At 34.8% G+C, this 16,710-nt stretch overlaps 1 protein-coding gene across 1 annotated transcript in view; it reads right to left on the bottom strand.

Moving 5' to 3' along the window:
• LOC122026611 (protein SUPPRESSOR OF GENE SILENCING 3 homolog) overlaps nt 1-12,612 on the bottom strand; it is a 47,474-nt gene extending 34,862 nt beyond the window's left edge. The window contains exons 1-2 of the mRNA XM_042585348.1: nt 12,247-12,612; nt 8,464-9,534 (exon numbers count right to left, since the gene is read on the bottom strand). Coding sequence (XP_042441282.1) covers nt 8,464-9,528 — 1,065 coding nt within the window. The 5' untranslated portion in view covers nt 9,529-9,534; nt 12,247-12,612. The remainder of the gene's footprint in view (nt 1-8,463; nt 9,535-12,246) is intronic.
• Between the last annotated feature and the right edge of the window lie 4,098 nt (nt 12,613-16,710).

The raw sequence follows: 16,710 nt of genomic DNA, 5'->3' as shown, positions 1-16,710 counted from the left end.
CACCGTGTCCTCCTTCCCTGACCACCGGCGCTACTTGGTCTTCTGTCAAGCTATCTCCCTCGCGAGCACCATTGTTTCTCCATCGTCGGCCAACGGGACTAGTGCAACGCCTGCCATCGGCCACTGCCTCTACTGAAGCCACTGTAAACCCACGCAAGCCACCGCGAGCAGACCTCCCTTATTGTCCATGCGTTCGCACGTGGCTGCTCCTCTCAATGCCGACTAGCTGCCACTTCGGCTGCCTAGACGTCATCACCGTCGTGGCCCTCCTCCATCATTCTTCCTGCATGTCGGGAGACATCGGTCGTGGTCTTCGCCGACTATTGTGTTCGTCCAGAGGTAAGCTTAATCAAATATTAACAAATTGATTTAATTAAATAGTTAATTGAATAGCTTAACATAGAATGAGTAATCAGATTAATTTATGGGTTAAGAAATGTTATTGATAATCGTTAATATTACTTAACAGATTTAATTACTTTTGGTTAGTTAGATAATAATATGATTAATTGATAGATATGATAATTATTAATTACTTGATTCATGGAGCAGTTAACTAATTAATGTGATATTTAAAAGATTAATAGCTTAATAGTAGATTGAGTGATTAATTAATTCACCTTAGTTAATTGGATATTAATCGGATAGATAATTGATTTAAATATCAATTAAGAGTTAATTGAATTATTGATTTCGTAGTCGGTTAATTAAATTAACTCGGTAGTTAATTGATTAATTAACGAATTAAATGATTAATATATCCTTAGAGTTTCTTCGTATTCTGTGTTTGCAGATATGAGCTAGAGATAGATCATCTGACTAGAAGACGATTTGGACACTCTACGTTAGAGGTGAGTAATTCCTATTTGTCTTCTTTAGATCTTTGTTCTTAGTGCATGATTATATCTGTTTATATATTGATTAGGTAGCATTTATTTGCTTATCTTGACTCTATTCATATTATCTCTTGAGCTTGACCTTGTATTCTTGACCTTAGAGATGATTCATTTTATATCTATGCAGTCTCATGATTCTTCATGCTTGATTTTTATATATGTATGATATCACCATACCGTAGTGTAGGATGTTGAGTATCCAGCTTAACCCCTGGTTGATGATTTGAGCTTGTGTTTATTGTTAGAACAATCATACCGTAGTGTAGGATATCGAATATTTTACTAGACCTTATTGGTTATTTAGGCTCATGTCTATACACTAGTGAAATTAGACCGAGATATGATTATAGAGTGTTATATCGGATGTGATTCATTTTCTTCTTATTGTTACATTAGTATATCCTGATGACTATTGTCTCGCATTCGTGGTTGAGAAAGACGTTAGTAACGGTTGGTATATCCTGTCGGTCATTGTCTCCCATTCGTTGTTGAGAAAATCATAAGCAATCATGATACATATGACTGCTCACTAGACCCAGATAGTGGTAGTGTGATTTCGCCCACAGTCCGTAGCTGAGAAGCTAGATAGCTACTTCACCTGTCTGCCCACTAGACCATATAGTGGTAGCATAAGTTTGCTGGCAGACAGTGACGACCAGATAGTGGTAGCATGAGTTTGCACGCAGTTAGGACTCGTTATATGCTTGTTATGTATTTATCATATGTAGGTGGTTTATTGGTTATACCTAGTGATGAGTTACGTTATTGGTTATGGTTTGTTTAGTAGATAATTTTATGTCAGTGTCCTTACTTTTGTAGTAAGTATTATTACCTGAAACTGCATCCTTTTGATCTCCTTATATATTGATCATGCACTATCTTCTTATACCCGCTAAGTATTTTGTACTCATTACCCCTTGTTTTTCCTATATTTCCAAGTTAGCAAGTAGAGAATGTGTCGTGTCACTCAGAGGTCATGGCTGTCGATCCCACTCTAGTTTGGATTTCTATCAAGTTGTTTTATTTTTTGTTCTGCTGCCGCTATTTATTATTTTCTTTCCTTCGTTAAATAGGTTTCATAATAATAGTATAATTGTAAGATTAGTATGTTCACATGTATATGCATACATATACGCATCAATTGTTATGAGTTTAGTGATTTTATATCGCATTGGTGTTTGTGTTGGCTTGAATTGGTTCGATATCATATTTTTCATATCGTTACTAGGGGTACCATCCGATTAGGCGAACAAGTATAACCTCGGGGCGTGGCACTTACCATTGCACCATGCCATGGGGGTCATTTGCTCCTGATATACATGAATTATGTGTTAATGAGGTTTAATCAATGACATCATATGCATGAATTATGTGTTAGTGAGGTTTAATCAACGACAGGATATGCATGAATTATTTGTGAGCTTTCTTGGGTGCATTGTAAAGTAGACCTACCTAAAGGCCGGGTCTGCTAGACTCAGATGGAAATGGTAACCAATTCAGTTACCCGTTGACCTAGTCCAATCGGTTAGAACATAACTAACTTATCTCTAGACGGGTCGTTTATGGTTCCGACCCAAATTTATCGGTGAACCGATGGTTTAAATCGACATTTTAGAGGAGGGTCGTTTGAACCAGCGGTTTCGGCCGTTAGAAACTTCCATTAACCGATAGTTCCTACAGTTTGAGGTGTTTTTTATTTGAATGGTCCATATTATTTAATCATATTTTTGATAAATGAATATGATTAACTACTTGTTATTCTCCAAACTTTATAAATATAGACAACTCCATTTCATTCTTTTTACATTAACTTCTCTAATCTTGATTCTTAATACCCAAAGCTCGATTGTTTTCAACTTCTCGTCTTCAATTCAAATGGAAGAAAGCTTATCTCAGTCTTGAAAGAGAAAAGAGAAGGTAATTCCGAATTTGGATCTTGATGACAGTGAACTTACTGATGATGAACCAAAGCCATTTCCGACAACTGAGACAAAAAAGTATCAAAACTTCCAAGGTTCGAGATACTCCTTCAAATCATCTATTTTTACTAAACATTATGAGAAAATTCCTCTTCCATATGAAGAGATGCATGCAAAATGTATATATTGCAATGCATCTTACAAATTCCAATCGGATGGTAGTTAAGGATCATTGCTAAATTCTAGAGATATATTGAAACTAAGCATTGAGTAGAGTTTGAAGTCAATTCTCAAACACAATTATTCATATTTTCATCGACTAATGGAGACTAATGAAGATACCGATTCTAATTTATTTAAATATTTTAATATTAAATTAAAAGAATCATAAGTTAGATTTATTTCTTTTAAACATATATATTTTAGTTTTGGTTCTAAATGTACATTTAAGGATTTTTGTCAAAAATTACTTAACGGAACGGTTAAATATGTTCCCTGAACCAGACTCACTTGAACAATTACAAAATTAGTAAGACAAGATAAAAAAGGATTTATTTAAGGAATTTAATAAATGAAATAAAAAGGTATCTTTATATTCTGATATTTGAAGTGACGATTGGCAAACTCATTCATGTATAAGTGTGACTTGTCATTGGATTGACAACTCTCGGTCAAACCAAAAACATTTACTAGCATATCAAGTGTTTAATGAAGCACACACCGATCACAACATATCTTTACTGATGTGCTTAATTTTAAAAGAATATGAATTATCTTCTAAAATATTTTCAATATTATTTGTTAATGATAGTTTTAATACTGCAAGTAAGAACTTAAAATTGTATGTCAATCCGCTATTAATGGTTTATATTTTTCATATTTGATGTGTATGTCATGTTTTAAATCTATGCATGAAAGTTGAATTAAAAATTTTAGAAAAACAATTTAGATTATATAAAATTGTTATTTCATATTTATGGTCACATCCTAATATAATGAAATAAGGGGTAGATTTTATAAAATTAATAGAATGTGACCTACAAAATTTCCACATAATGTACCAACATGTTGGAACTGAACGTATAAATTATTACAAGATTCATTTCAATATAGAGAACTATTGTCTTAATTTTTGCATAAAATGTTAATAATACCAATGTATATTTATTTTCGCACTAATATAACATATATAGTAGTATTTATTAAATTTTAAAAATATTTAAGAACGCAACCGAACTTTTCATTTAGTTGTAATGGATTTTTGTAGCATAGCTTTAATTTTAAATGAATATCATTGAATTTTTATCTTCTTGTGTGTTAGCAATGAAGGCAAAATAAGAGTAATATTTTTATTATATTTTTTATATTTATTAAGTTGCATTTGTTTTAGATGTTAGACTTAAATTAGATGTTTTGCATGGAATGTTAATTATGAATTATGTCTTAATCTCATTTAAAGATTCATCTTCTCTTGATCTTGCTTTTATTGTACAAAATTCAAAAAGAATTTTATATAATATTTACAAAGATTATTTAAAATATAGATTAAAAAGTAAAGTGGCTAAAACACAGAGTATTGATTGCACGAGAGTCGTAAAAGGAACTCAATGAATGCAACTTCTAGAGGACAAGGTAGAAGATTTCAATACTAAAGGAACTACCACTATGGAAATGGGAAATAGAAGTGAGTAAAAACGTCATTTTCTAAAGTAATAGGGATAAAAAGGTAAACAAATTAAATAAACTTTGATTCTTCTATATCTTAAACGGATATGTATGCAACTTAAATAAATCAATAAGTCTTTTTTTATTTTTATAAATTTTTAAATTTAAAAAAAAATAAAATATAAATAATAACTTTGAACCGTCGTGAACCACGAACTACACCATAACTGATAGTTGTAAGTCATGAATCGTAATCACCTTTAAATGTTAAGATTAATGATCAAAATTTTTCGAATCATTGAATCAACAGTTCCGAACCGTGGTCGGGTCTCCTGTAAAGGTAGCATCTATATAGCATTCTTGTGAAATACAAAAACATTTAGCAAATCGACACCAAGCAATAATGTCAATGTCCCTTGAGCATGTAAATGTATCATCTCTAGGGTTTACTATATTGTCACAAAAAGTTCTGCCACTTTGGACTACTTACAACATGTATTATTAGAACCTCATTCTTGATAAAGGAGTCAAGATTCACATTTGCATGGAACATTATTGGTTAAAATCCTAAGTTGAGCTAGTGCAAAAGTAACCGTTCAAATCAAATACCTGAGCTATTAAATGTAGCTTAATATCAGAATTTACATAAAACACTCAGCACTAAACCATGAATTAAAGTTCTAAAGTGGTCGGATACTATGCATCAGTAAGGGAAAGCTTGAGTAGTTATAAGGGCTAAGGAAGTTAAAGGAAAACAAAGTTTTTAGCCAATTTCTTGAGCACTCAACTATTAAGCAAATAAGACAAACACATTAATTGAATGAATATCAATACCCAAGATGTGTAAAATACCGAAAATGGGCATAACACTTTTAGGGAATTTTTCGGAAATTTTGGAAATTTTTCTGGAATTTTTCGGAGATCGTATGGACGAGTTTACGGGGATAAAAACTGGGCACCGGGAAAAGCCTGTTTAGGCTACCCATTTAAGCGAGGAAATGTTTATATTTATAATTCCTTTTTTTCGTTTCTTTTTATTTTTATTTTTCTTCTTCGTTTCCCTTCCTCGCCGAAAACCCGCGCGCCACTCTTCTTTCCCGTCGCGACATGTGCCCTAATCGCTGCTCCTCGTCGGTTCCTTTCTCCGCCCAAGTACAAAGCCACTCCTCGTCCCTGAGCCGATCCTCTTCATCTCCTTCCCTTTCCTCACCGAGCCCTTCTCCCGATCCTCTCCTCCGCGCGGCGCCGAGCTTTCTTCTCCTCCTCTCCTTTTACTTCTTCTCCCCGAATTGCGCCGAGCAGCGTCGCTGCCACTCCGACCCGGAGTCGAGCCCTAGCCGTCGCAGTGAGGGGGGAACCGACTGATTTCCACCGGATCGCTGGCGCCAGCCAAGGTGTAGCCGATAGAAGTTGTGCCCTAGTGCCGACAGCCGACTTCACCCGTGCCCTAGCACTGTCGTCGGATTCTTGATCACCTTCGACCAGTGGAGAGGAAGAAGGTGAGATGGGTTAGAATTTGGTCGTTGCTTGATTTGTTATCTCTATTTCTTGATCTCAACTTGATCCGACCAGTGGGAAAGATTCCAGCAGGGAGATTGTACTCTGTGGTGTTCTTGGTCCGGCCCATCTTGTTCCAGCGTCAACAGTGGCTAGGTGGTGAGGTAAGGAGTAGAGAATCGTACCCTTGTTGTAGATTCTGTGTTGTTGGACTATTGTGATGATAGATTTGATTTAGGTATGAGATAATCAATTTATACTGGTGTATTTCCTGACTAACGATCCATACTCTAGGTTAATATTGGCTGTGGATTCGAGCATCACCGTTTAAGGGTGACTCACAACTCCGGTCACAATTTCCAGCAGCTACCCTTCTCCGGTAGCAGTATCCTCGGCTGTGAATTTAGTAAGGGTCAATATTTGATATGTTTTGTAGTTAGACGATCATGTGTAGATTTATTAGGTTTATGGGTTGAATTAAGTATAGGAAATGGATTGTGTATTTAGTTGTTTATGTGTTAATTAGGGTTTGCCCTATTATTAGTGTTAGAGATTTTTGTTTAGCTATTTCATTGGATATTAGCTAAATAAAAATTGTATATATTGGTAATACAGGACTTTAATGCGAGACGAGTATCTCGACGTCGAATTTGGACCGATTGGGACTTTTCGATTTGGAGGCGGGTACTTTGACTTTATGTCATTTGATATGCATAGTAATGATTTTAACAAATAGCAACGATTGTGTTTTTCTTATCTGCTTCGGTTGATCACTACCCGATCTGTTACATGTTTGTTTGTTTATTTGTTATGCACATCATGTTAGTAATTATCTGATTATACATGCTTATAGGGGTAGTGACACAATCATGTTATATATATGTACAGGACCTAGGGTTTTGATACCTTATATGATCTGTGTACCTTTGATTTGATTCATTGTCCTATGGTACACATTTTATATCTATATATGGATATTGCTATACTGTTCAGGATATTGCCATGTTTAGTGTCATGCATCATCTCGCACGATGCATCTGTGCGATAGTCCGCCCATTATTGTCGAGCACATCGCCGATACGATCTGCATACACCACCACCCGTGGGTTAGTGGTATATCGCAGTGTGTGGCGATTACATTGTTTGCTCCGCTGGTCCGGTGACCAGCGTAGCCGTAACGGTTCTGCCTCCTGCTTAGCTCCGGCCGGTTTAGTGTAGCAGTGTAGCCAGGCGGTTCGACTGCTTTGCTCCGTTGGTCCGCTCACGGTAGTGTGACACGCAGTAGTGGCAGATTCCTCCCCGCCGTGTACTGGAGAGAGAGCATCGAGCTCCCCATTTATGATTTGGGTTGGGAGGATAGTGTACTCGACAAGATCCCGTCCACCTCGCCACCATCGTGAGCAATGGCAGAGTGTATGGTTGTCACACCCTACCCACTGGTCTCACTATCACATGATGAGATCGCGCCGTGGTGACCATAACATTTGATCATACGACGATGCATTTATTATTGCTGTTTCACGATTTACTTCTGCGATTTATACGGATGATACGATCGATACGCATGCATGTGATTTATGACACTCTCGTCAGCGACACTGTTTATACCCCGGTCCCGTTAGATGCTTTTCTCCTACTTTATTCATTCGATTTATCCTTCAGTATCGAGACCGTACGCACGATTAGGTTGTTATTTTCTTTATTATGATATTAGTTGTTACCCACTGAGTTGTTGAACTCACCCCGTGGACACTCTTTTCAGGTACCATGTTGTTTATGGAGTCGCTTGGAGTATCTTACCGCCGGTCCCCACGTTACATCGTAAGATCCGCTCCATTTTGTTTATTTAGATTTTGATATAATTTGTGTATTTAGCTTTAGGTTCGCTTTGTTCTCGGAGTGTTGTTTTGTTGTGTGATGTAAGCTCAGCCTGCCAGCCTTTGTTATAGTTGTATGTGTTGTCTATTGGATTTCCGCTGTGTTTGGTTTTGGTACAGCCGAGTGGGCTGTTAGATTTATATATAACTGCGTGGTTGTATTTTTGTAGTATCAGCCGAGTTGGCTGCATATATAACTGCGTGGTTGTGTGTATAATCCAGCCGCCATAGGCTGATGTATATTGTGTCTGTAGAAATGTTTCATATTGTCATCCGTACAGGGGAGGTGATGCCGAAATTTCTTCGGACAGGGACTTCCCTAGGGCGTGACAAGATGAGCAATCAATATCTAATTGATTTATTTAATTTTGTTAATCTCATTAGACAAATTTCAAGGAAGAAAAATCAGGCTACAAAAGAACTCAAACAATAGAGAAGAATATAATTGAATTAATTAATTTCAGACAAATCATTAGAAAAAGAAAATTATACTAAACTAATACAAAAACCAAAAGTTATAACTGAATCACAAAGCACTATAGCAGGCACTACCAAAATAAATTTACTGATTAGAAAAGACAAAATATAGGAATAAATGTGTTTATGTACCTTGTCATTATCATCTTGTTCAAGTATAGTATTCATGATAACCATCATTGGAGGCCAGATTATTTCCGTGTCAGTTGTCTCCTTCAGACCCTTCCATTTACCAAATACTTCACCAGCAGGTACAACAGTTGTTCCCCTTCGACGAAGCTCCTCTTCTAAAAGTAAAGCAAGTTCTCGATGAAGTTTTACCCTTGTCGAACCCTTGGTCTTTGCATGGGTCATTAAAGGTTGTAGTCCTTTATACCAGTCAATAGAACCTGGAGCATTTTGACATGCAGGGCAATGCCATTGCCTATTTGATTCATTGATTTCTTCAACAGTCAGTTTATCCAGCTCCTCAAAGAAACCATTGAACCATCTGTTTTTCTTCCTAGTTTCATGGCTCTTTTGACTAGCATCCGAATCATAGTCATCACTGAGATCACCATCACTATCATCCACCAAATCATCATCATCAGAATCAGAGTCATGATCTTTTTGTTTAGTTACAATATTATCATCAGAGTCAAAATCTCCACCGAAGGAACCATCCTGAAGTTGATTTTGAGAGACAGGTCCATAGATTTTCGGTTGAGAACCTGATGACCCGCCTCTTGCAGCCCATTGCCAACCGTGTTGCAGTGGTGGCACTACACCTGGACCAGCAGGTGGGGCCACGTACTGTGTCTCCCAGCCCTTAGTAGGTTGCTGCTGCTTACCAATTCCTCTGCCGCCAGGCCTACGATAATCACTGGCTTGAGCCCAGTTATTCCCAGAGGCTCTGCCAACTCCTACATTTGTGCCCCATCCTTGCCTAGGGATCCCTTCTACATGACCCAAAGGTTTAGAAGAAGTATTTGAAGACTCCCAAGGTTTTGATGAAGCTCCACCAGTTCTGTTCTTGGATTTTTTTGCATACACCTCCCACCCATTCTCCTGAGAATCTAAGCCCAAACCAGGCATGCCCTTGTTCAACACATTATTGCCTTTTCCAGAATCAGGATCTTCAGCACCTTTACCTCGTGATGAATTACCCCCTACAGCTGAAGTGGAAGAAACCTTACCTGCACCTTTTTTGGAGTTCATTGTGTTCTGTTTACCATTAAGTGAAGTACATCACTACCCACGTTGAAATTTCTAAATATAATATGAAAAGGACAAATCAAATTAATCTAGTGGTTGATATACAACCCATTAGTGCTCATAAAATTTTCGAAAGTTTATCTTTAATATTAACAGTGTATAACAATATTGGTGTTGTGTGAAAAATCTAGAGGTAAACTTGGAAAATAATTTTATAGGGTGTTTCACATGTTGGTGCAAATCAACTAATGCATCCTTTTACATAATTTTCTATTATTTTAAGTAAAACATAGTTAAGGTAGATGCTAGTTTTAAGGCCAAACTACCAATGAATATTGCATGCTCCATTCTATGACTTAGAAAGCTTTGGATCAGGTTATTCTTAGTTCATGATGGAGGCCAACACCCAAAAGGTTTAGCCTCTGGCATGCTTCCTAAGGGGGAAGGAACATATAAAGGAAATAAAGTGATACAAAGTTTGTTCTAGCTGCATTTTCCCTCCGTTTCCTTTGGTGAAAAGACTAGAGGGAAGGATAAAGTTGAGGAAATCTTTCCCTAGTTTTCTGATTTACTACTGCCATCCTATTTGAGCAGAAGCCTCATTTTCATCTGTAATGGAACTCAAATCCAAGCTTTAAAAACTCAAAAAAAAAAAAACTATTATAATCTATTTCTGATTTATGTTTTCCATTTTTTTAATATTTAACAAATAAAGTTTGGAAATTTCTTCACTCTTTATTTCTTTCCATCAAAGAAAACAACCGGATAAACAATTTTTTCATGTCATCTTTTCATCAAAGGAAAGTCATACAGAAATTTTTTCCTTGTGCTCTTTCTTTCCTAGTTGTTTCCTTCCAAACGTAGTTAAGAGTTTGAATTAGTAAGAGTTCTTTAGGGTTAAGTAATTAGTTTTAACTAGTTAATAGGTTTTTTGGATTTTAATAAATCATTAGGTTTTTTAGAATAGATCTATTATTTAATGTTTTACAAAAACTCGACCATAATTTCAATGCATAAAAGGAGATAAGATACCATGTATTGATTTATCTTCCACTTTAATAAAATTTTCCATATTCGTTCATCGAGAGTTTGTGTTTGGCGTGATCTGTTCATGCTACATCTCTTCCATTATAGGAAATGAAGTCATAGAGCAAAAGCATCATAACTACAAAGTTGAAAAAATATAAAATAAAAAAATGTGAAAGCAAACACTATCCATATAAACAATGAGAAAATAAGTTGGTATTAAAAAATAATATCATTTGTTTCAATCCATAGAACCAAAACATCATCTTCCAAGTTAATACTATGGATTGAAATAGATGACGATACGATGTTCTAATACTAGCTTATTTTCTTGTTGTTTATATGGATAGTGTTTGCTTTCAGGTTTCTAATGTTGTGTTTTACTGCAACCTTGTTATTTTTCTTTTACTCTAATGCCTTGTTTACCACAAAAGATAGACTTGGAAAAGAATCGATTGCACGAGAGTGAAGACAACTTCCTCCATTTACTTGACACAAAATTAGGGAAAGAAAGGATTTGTAATCTCTGTGGATTAAGTTTTACCCTTTTTCCACCTGAAATTGGATGGAACGAATATTCTTTCCTCCCTAACCAAACTCTCAAGTAAACCTATAACCCAACAACCCCTAACAACAAGCTTTGGCGAACCAACAACCCCCAACAATGAGGTCGAGGTGAGCTCATGGTTGTGATTGTGGTCTGGACACAATTCATGGCCATAGCCTAGCCACTGCTGCAAGTTTCTCCTCATTTCTTCCTTTCTTTCCCTCTTTTTCTCTTTCTTTTCTTTTCCATAATTAATCCTTTTCCACCATTAATTCTTTTCCCTCTTCTATCCACCCTCCAGAATATACAGAGTCTAAGATTGCCTAACATTTTGTTTCATATAAATAAAGTGATGTAGTATGAACAAATCATGATGCCAAACACAAACTCTCGATGAATAAATAGGGGAAATTTTATTAAATTAAAAGATAAATTAATACAACGATCCTAACCCCTTTTAATGACCATGAAAGAATGATTAGATTATCATAAAATCTTAGCAAATTTAAACAACTCTTTTAAAAATTCAATAGTAGATTTAAATTATGGAATTGGTAAAAACCCAATGAGTTATTAAAACCCAAAAAATACAAATTGACTCTACAATGCATGCACTATCAAAGCTTTGTTGAAAGATATTATATTTATATTCATTTATAACAACCTTGAGCTAAATTAGTTCATGGATCATGCAAAATTTAAAGTAAGATAGAAAATCAAGGGGAAAGGGGAGAGTTGTTATAGCGCATTATATGTTTCAAGTTTTGAACATTTGTGGATATTGCTGTTATAGTAAATATATTGTTAATTTTGTAGCATGAAGATTATCTTACTTTAAATATCCCAAATATAGTTCATTTTAAAACTATCTCATCAAATAGAGGAGTTGAAATGTTTCATATGGTAAAGTTCATTCGGATCATTCCCAAACAACCAAGTGCTTAATTCATGTGTCAAATTAAACATTAACAAGGAATTTTATGTAAAAAAAATTAACATCAACAACGACTTAAACACTTAAATTATCATTTACGAAATTTAATAAATTATCACTAACAACAAATTGCACACCTAAAATTATCATTAACAAAATTTAATAAATTAAACTATGAAATTTTCTATATCAAGAAACGTAACCAATCACGTACGAGCACCGCACAGCCGGCAACGGAGAGGGATGAGAGTGTGGAGGGACAGCAGCGGTGGCAGCGGACGCACCTGCACCGCAGATGAGTGAAAAGGGGGAGTGTTGGCGACGGAGGAGAGCGAACGAGGGGAGGAGGAGAAAGCAGCGGAGTGGTGGCGGCGCCGGCGCCGGCGCCGGCGGTCTCACTAGCGGAGGGTTTGAGTGAAAAGGAAGGCGAGGGCGTTACAGGGAGGGCATTGGATCAGAGAGCGTAGGGATCGGAGACCAGTGAGATCGCAGCGTCGCCATGACCTAAAAGCATCTGCGACGACGCGGGGATCCCGTCTCAAAATTAACCCCAAACTGTACTGCGGACTGATTGTAGTCACGGCATGTCATTACTTTTCATACTTGCAATTTCGCACAATTGTCAACACTAATGTAGTATACAGTGTTTTTTTTGGAAAACTCAAAAATACGGTTATAGGATTACAACTGTAGAATTCCATGCATTCAAAAGTTAAAAGACTTGAAATAGACTAGCTAGAATTAATAGACGGCATAATTAGAAGAAAAAAACAAAAAATACAGCTCGCAAAACAAAGTGGCTTGATAAATATGTAGTGGATGTTTCAGAAGTTAGAATTAATAGATGGCATAATTAGAAGAAAAAAAAACAAAATACAGCTCACCAGCAAAATGACTTGATAAATATGTAGTAGATGTTTCAGAAGTTGAGTAGGGATTATATTAGACAAGGATTATAAATATAATGTTTTCGGTTACATAATGTTCGATAGAATTTTAAATTGACATTATTATTATTATTATTATTATTATTATTATTATTATTATTATTATTATTATTATTATTAAATAATATCAAAATAATCTCCTAATTTTCACTATCTTAAAAATATTTTAGCCAAAACTATATAATTCTTAATAGTAAAAGATGAATACGTTCATCTCAAACATTTCTCACATCCCATCCTTGAATTAAGTAAAGGGAGATAAATTATTAAATCAGTTTTTAGTCAACCGTCAAATAGCTAGAGGATAGAAATTGATCTCTTATATCACTATAATGAAATTATCAACCTCTAACCAACTAAATCTGTAAGAATATATATAATCCTATAGCTATTTTGATTATAGCAACTTTGACTAAAACAAGTGTAAGATAATCAAACTCATATTTCATATTTTTACAATTAGATAGTGAGAATAAACTATAGATAAGATGTTATTTTTATATTTTTAAAAGTAGGATATTCTTCGTGATGATAATGGTAATAACAGAACTCCTTTTAATTTTAGAATTTTTATGTTATGCTTTATTTATTAAGTTTTATGTAAAAAAAAATGAAATTTATACTTGGGTTAGATCTTTTAAATATGATTGAATTTTTAAATTGTTTGCATAAAAGTTTATATTTCAAGAGATTTGGATAGGCATATAGGGGTAGACTATGGAGTACATGTGGGGAGTTTTACCCTTAGTGAAAGAAATCGATTTTACTACATTTTGTAGTTTTATGATTGCTAGTATTTATTTTTGAAAGAGGGATAATTTTTTGATTATTTTAAAAATAGAAATAGTTATATTTAAATAGATTTTTTACTAGAATAATGGATTGAATTATGTGTAAAACTATATGACAATATATACAAAATACTTAACCAATGAATAGTGCTTAATTGGATAGGGATTTAATAAAAAAACACAAGAATGAAAATATATTTCTAATTTCAGTACAGCTTAATGTTGGGCATTTATATGACTGGTTAAACATAGATAAATAAAATATATAAACTTAGGTAATATTAAATGCAAAAAGATTAAATAGAAAAGTTTTTAATGAAAATTTAATAATAGAATATATATATATATATATATATATATATATATATATCCTTCGATTTTAGATTTGGAGAGATTATATATTAAATAATGAAAATAATTATTATATATTGTATACAACTTTCAATAATAAAAAAATAATAATTAAAAAAAATAAACAGAATACAAGTTAATATTAGTATATTACCAAAATAAAAAAAAATCAATAAAAAAATCAATCATTTAGGGACAAATTTAGCCATGAATTTCAAAATAAATCATTGCAAAATGCATTTGCAACGAAATTTGCGACGAAAAAATTTTCGTCGCAAATCAGTCGTCCCTAAATTTTGCAACGAAAAATTAAAAATTCGTTGCAAATTCTACAACGAATATCCTATTCGTTGCAAAATTTGTCGCTGATTTTACAACTAAAAAAATTTTTAGTCGCAAACATTTCTACAACCAAAAATATAGTTTTTGCAACGAATATAAAAAATTGTCGCAATTTTTAACAAATATCAAAATTCGTTGCAATTTGCAAAGAATTCTAAATTCATCACAATTTGCAATAAATTTTTATATTTGTTGCAAATTGCAACAAATTTAGAATTTCTTTGCAAATCTAAAAGAATTCTGATTTCGTTGCAGATTTGTAACAAATTCAGATTCCTTGTAGATTTGTAACGAATTCTAGATTCATATTGCAGATCTGCAATGAATTTGAACAGATCTACAACAAATTCAAATTTGTTGTAAATTTGCAACAAATTCAGTTTTTTGTTATAGATTTGTAACGAATCTGAATTTATTGTAGATTACGACAAATATTATTTTTTGTTGCAAAATTTTGATAAAAATAGTGTATTACGATAGATTTACAATAAATTATTTTTCGTCACAAAATTCATCGCAAAAGTAATAAAAATTCCTAATAACTTTTCTTTTTTTATATTTACCGTATATACATAAAGTGCAACAAAATTGAATTATGACATAAATACAAAATGAATACAAACACAATAACATAAACAAAAGCATTCATCATCACAAATATATTCAAACATCTTTCATATCTCCAAATATAACTAACAAACAATATGTTTCATCAACCAAGCGTCAATACAACATACAACTAACCAAGTTACAATACAACTAACCAAGTTAGAATAGTCAACAATACAACAACAAAAATAAATACAACCAAGTTGTATGTCACGCCCCTGGAGGAGTCCCTACTGACGAAAATCCGGCAGCATCTTCCCTGTACCGGTGACAATATGAATCCTGAATACATAGCCCTCAGGGCCTCACAATCCTCAACCAACACGACCGAAACATATACCATAAAGTAAATAAAGCATTCCGCGCAATTTAAATAAGACAGCCTCCGACTGACAACACAATACGAAAAGAAGTGAAACGGTATTAAAACATCACAGATATATATAAACTACTCCACTACAGTGAGGGAAACACAACCCACCAAGAGAAACATTCGCAGTGGAAAAACGAGGGTAGCAAACCCAAACTCAATATAAAAATCCACGAGTGTAAGAACTACACATCACCAATTATAGGTTACATAGCAAGGAAACAAAAGACCAAAAATAGAAACCATCGCGACATGGGAAGGGGACTAGCAGTTGCAACCTCCTGACGGCTTCAATCTGAAATAGATATAAATCAACAGAGTGAGTTTAATGAACTCAGCGGGTATCTAGCAAACATGCATAGTAATAATCATGCAGTACAGTCCCCTGAACAATAATAGGTAAAGCAAACTGAACAATGGAAGAAATTGTACTCATCAGGACCTCCTATCCTGACATAAGAGTGTGAACCATACAAACAGATGCAGGATCATCAGACCAAATACATAATGTCTCCTGCATGCATGTCAATCATATGCAGCCACCAAAATGCAGCATCCAAAGTGCAGCAATCACACACAAATAAATGCAATCCATGCATATGGTACAAATGACATGGTCACCCCTGACGCCAGTCAACCACCGTTATCGCGATGATAAGGTTGAATGGGTAGGGTTATGATAACTGTGCACTCTATCATCACTACTCCTGAGTGACCGAGTGGACAGGATATTGTCGGAGTACACCTATCCTCCTACTCTATCTAAATGAGGGAGCTGAAACTCTCATCTCCCTGTGTCATAGTCAAGAGGAGGGATCCATGTCCGCTACCATGCTGCGTCACCACTACCTATGAGCGGACCAACGGAGCCCTAACATAGCAACTGCACACACCCTACCTGATGTACCACTAACCCATGAGTGGTTGTGTGTGCAGATCATGTAATTGCGATGTGCTCAACTACAAAGGTGTCAACCATCGCACAACATGCAATCATGTAAGATGGTGCATGACACTAAGCATGTAATCACCTGACAATATGCGCCTCCATCTAATATGTACCAAAAAGAACAATGAATCCATAACAATAAACAAGGTATCATAATGTCTAAGTACACATGTCAGGTATAACTAATAGCTAGTCCTGTAACCAGGAATACATCGTATATTACTACTTCTATGAACATAAGTGCACAGGGCAAGAATCAAGATGATATAGGCCTAAACACATATCTGATAAAATAAAGGCATAGCACAGGTATCAGGTA

The sequence above is a fragment of the Zingiber officinale genome, chromosome 1A (assembly GCF_018446385.1).
Source record: "Zingiber officinale cultivar Zhangliang chromosome 1A, Zo_v1.1, whole genome shotgun sequence".
Classification (NCBI taxonomy): Eukaryota; Viridiplantae; Streptophyta; class Magnoliopsida; order Zingiberales; family Zingiberaceae; genus Zingiber; species Zingiber officinale.
This window is presented reverse-complemented; position numbering and strand designations above follow the sequence as displayed.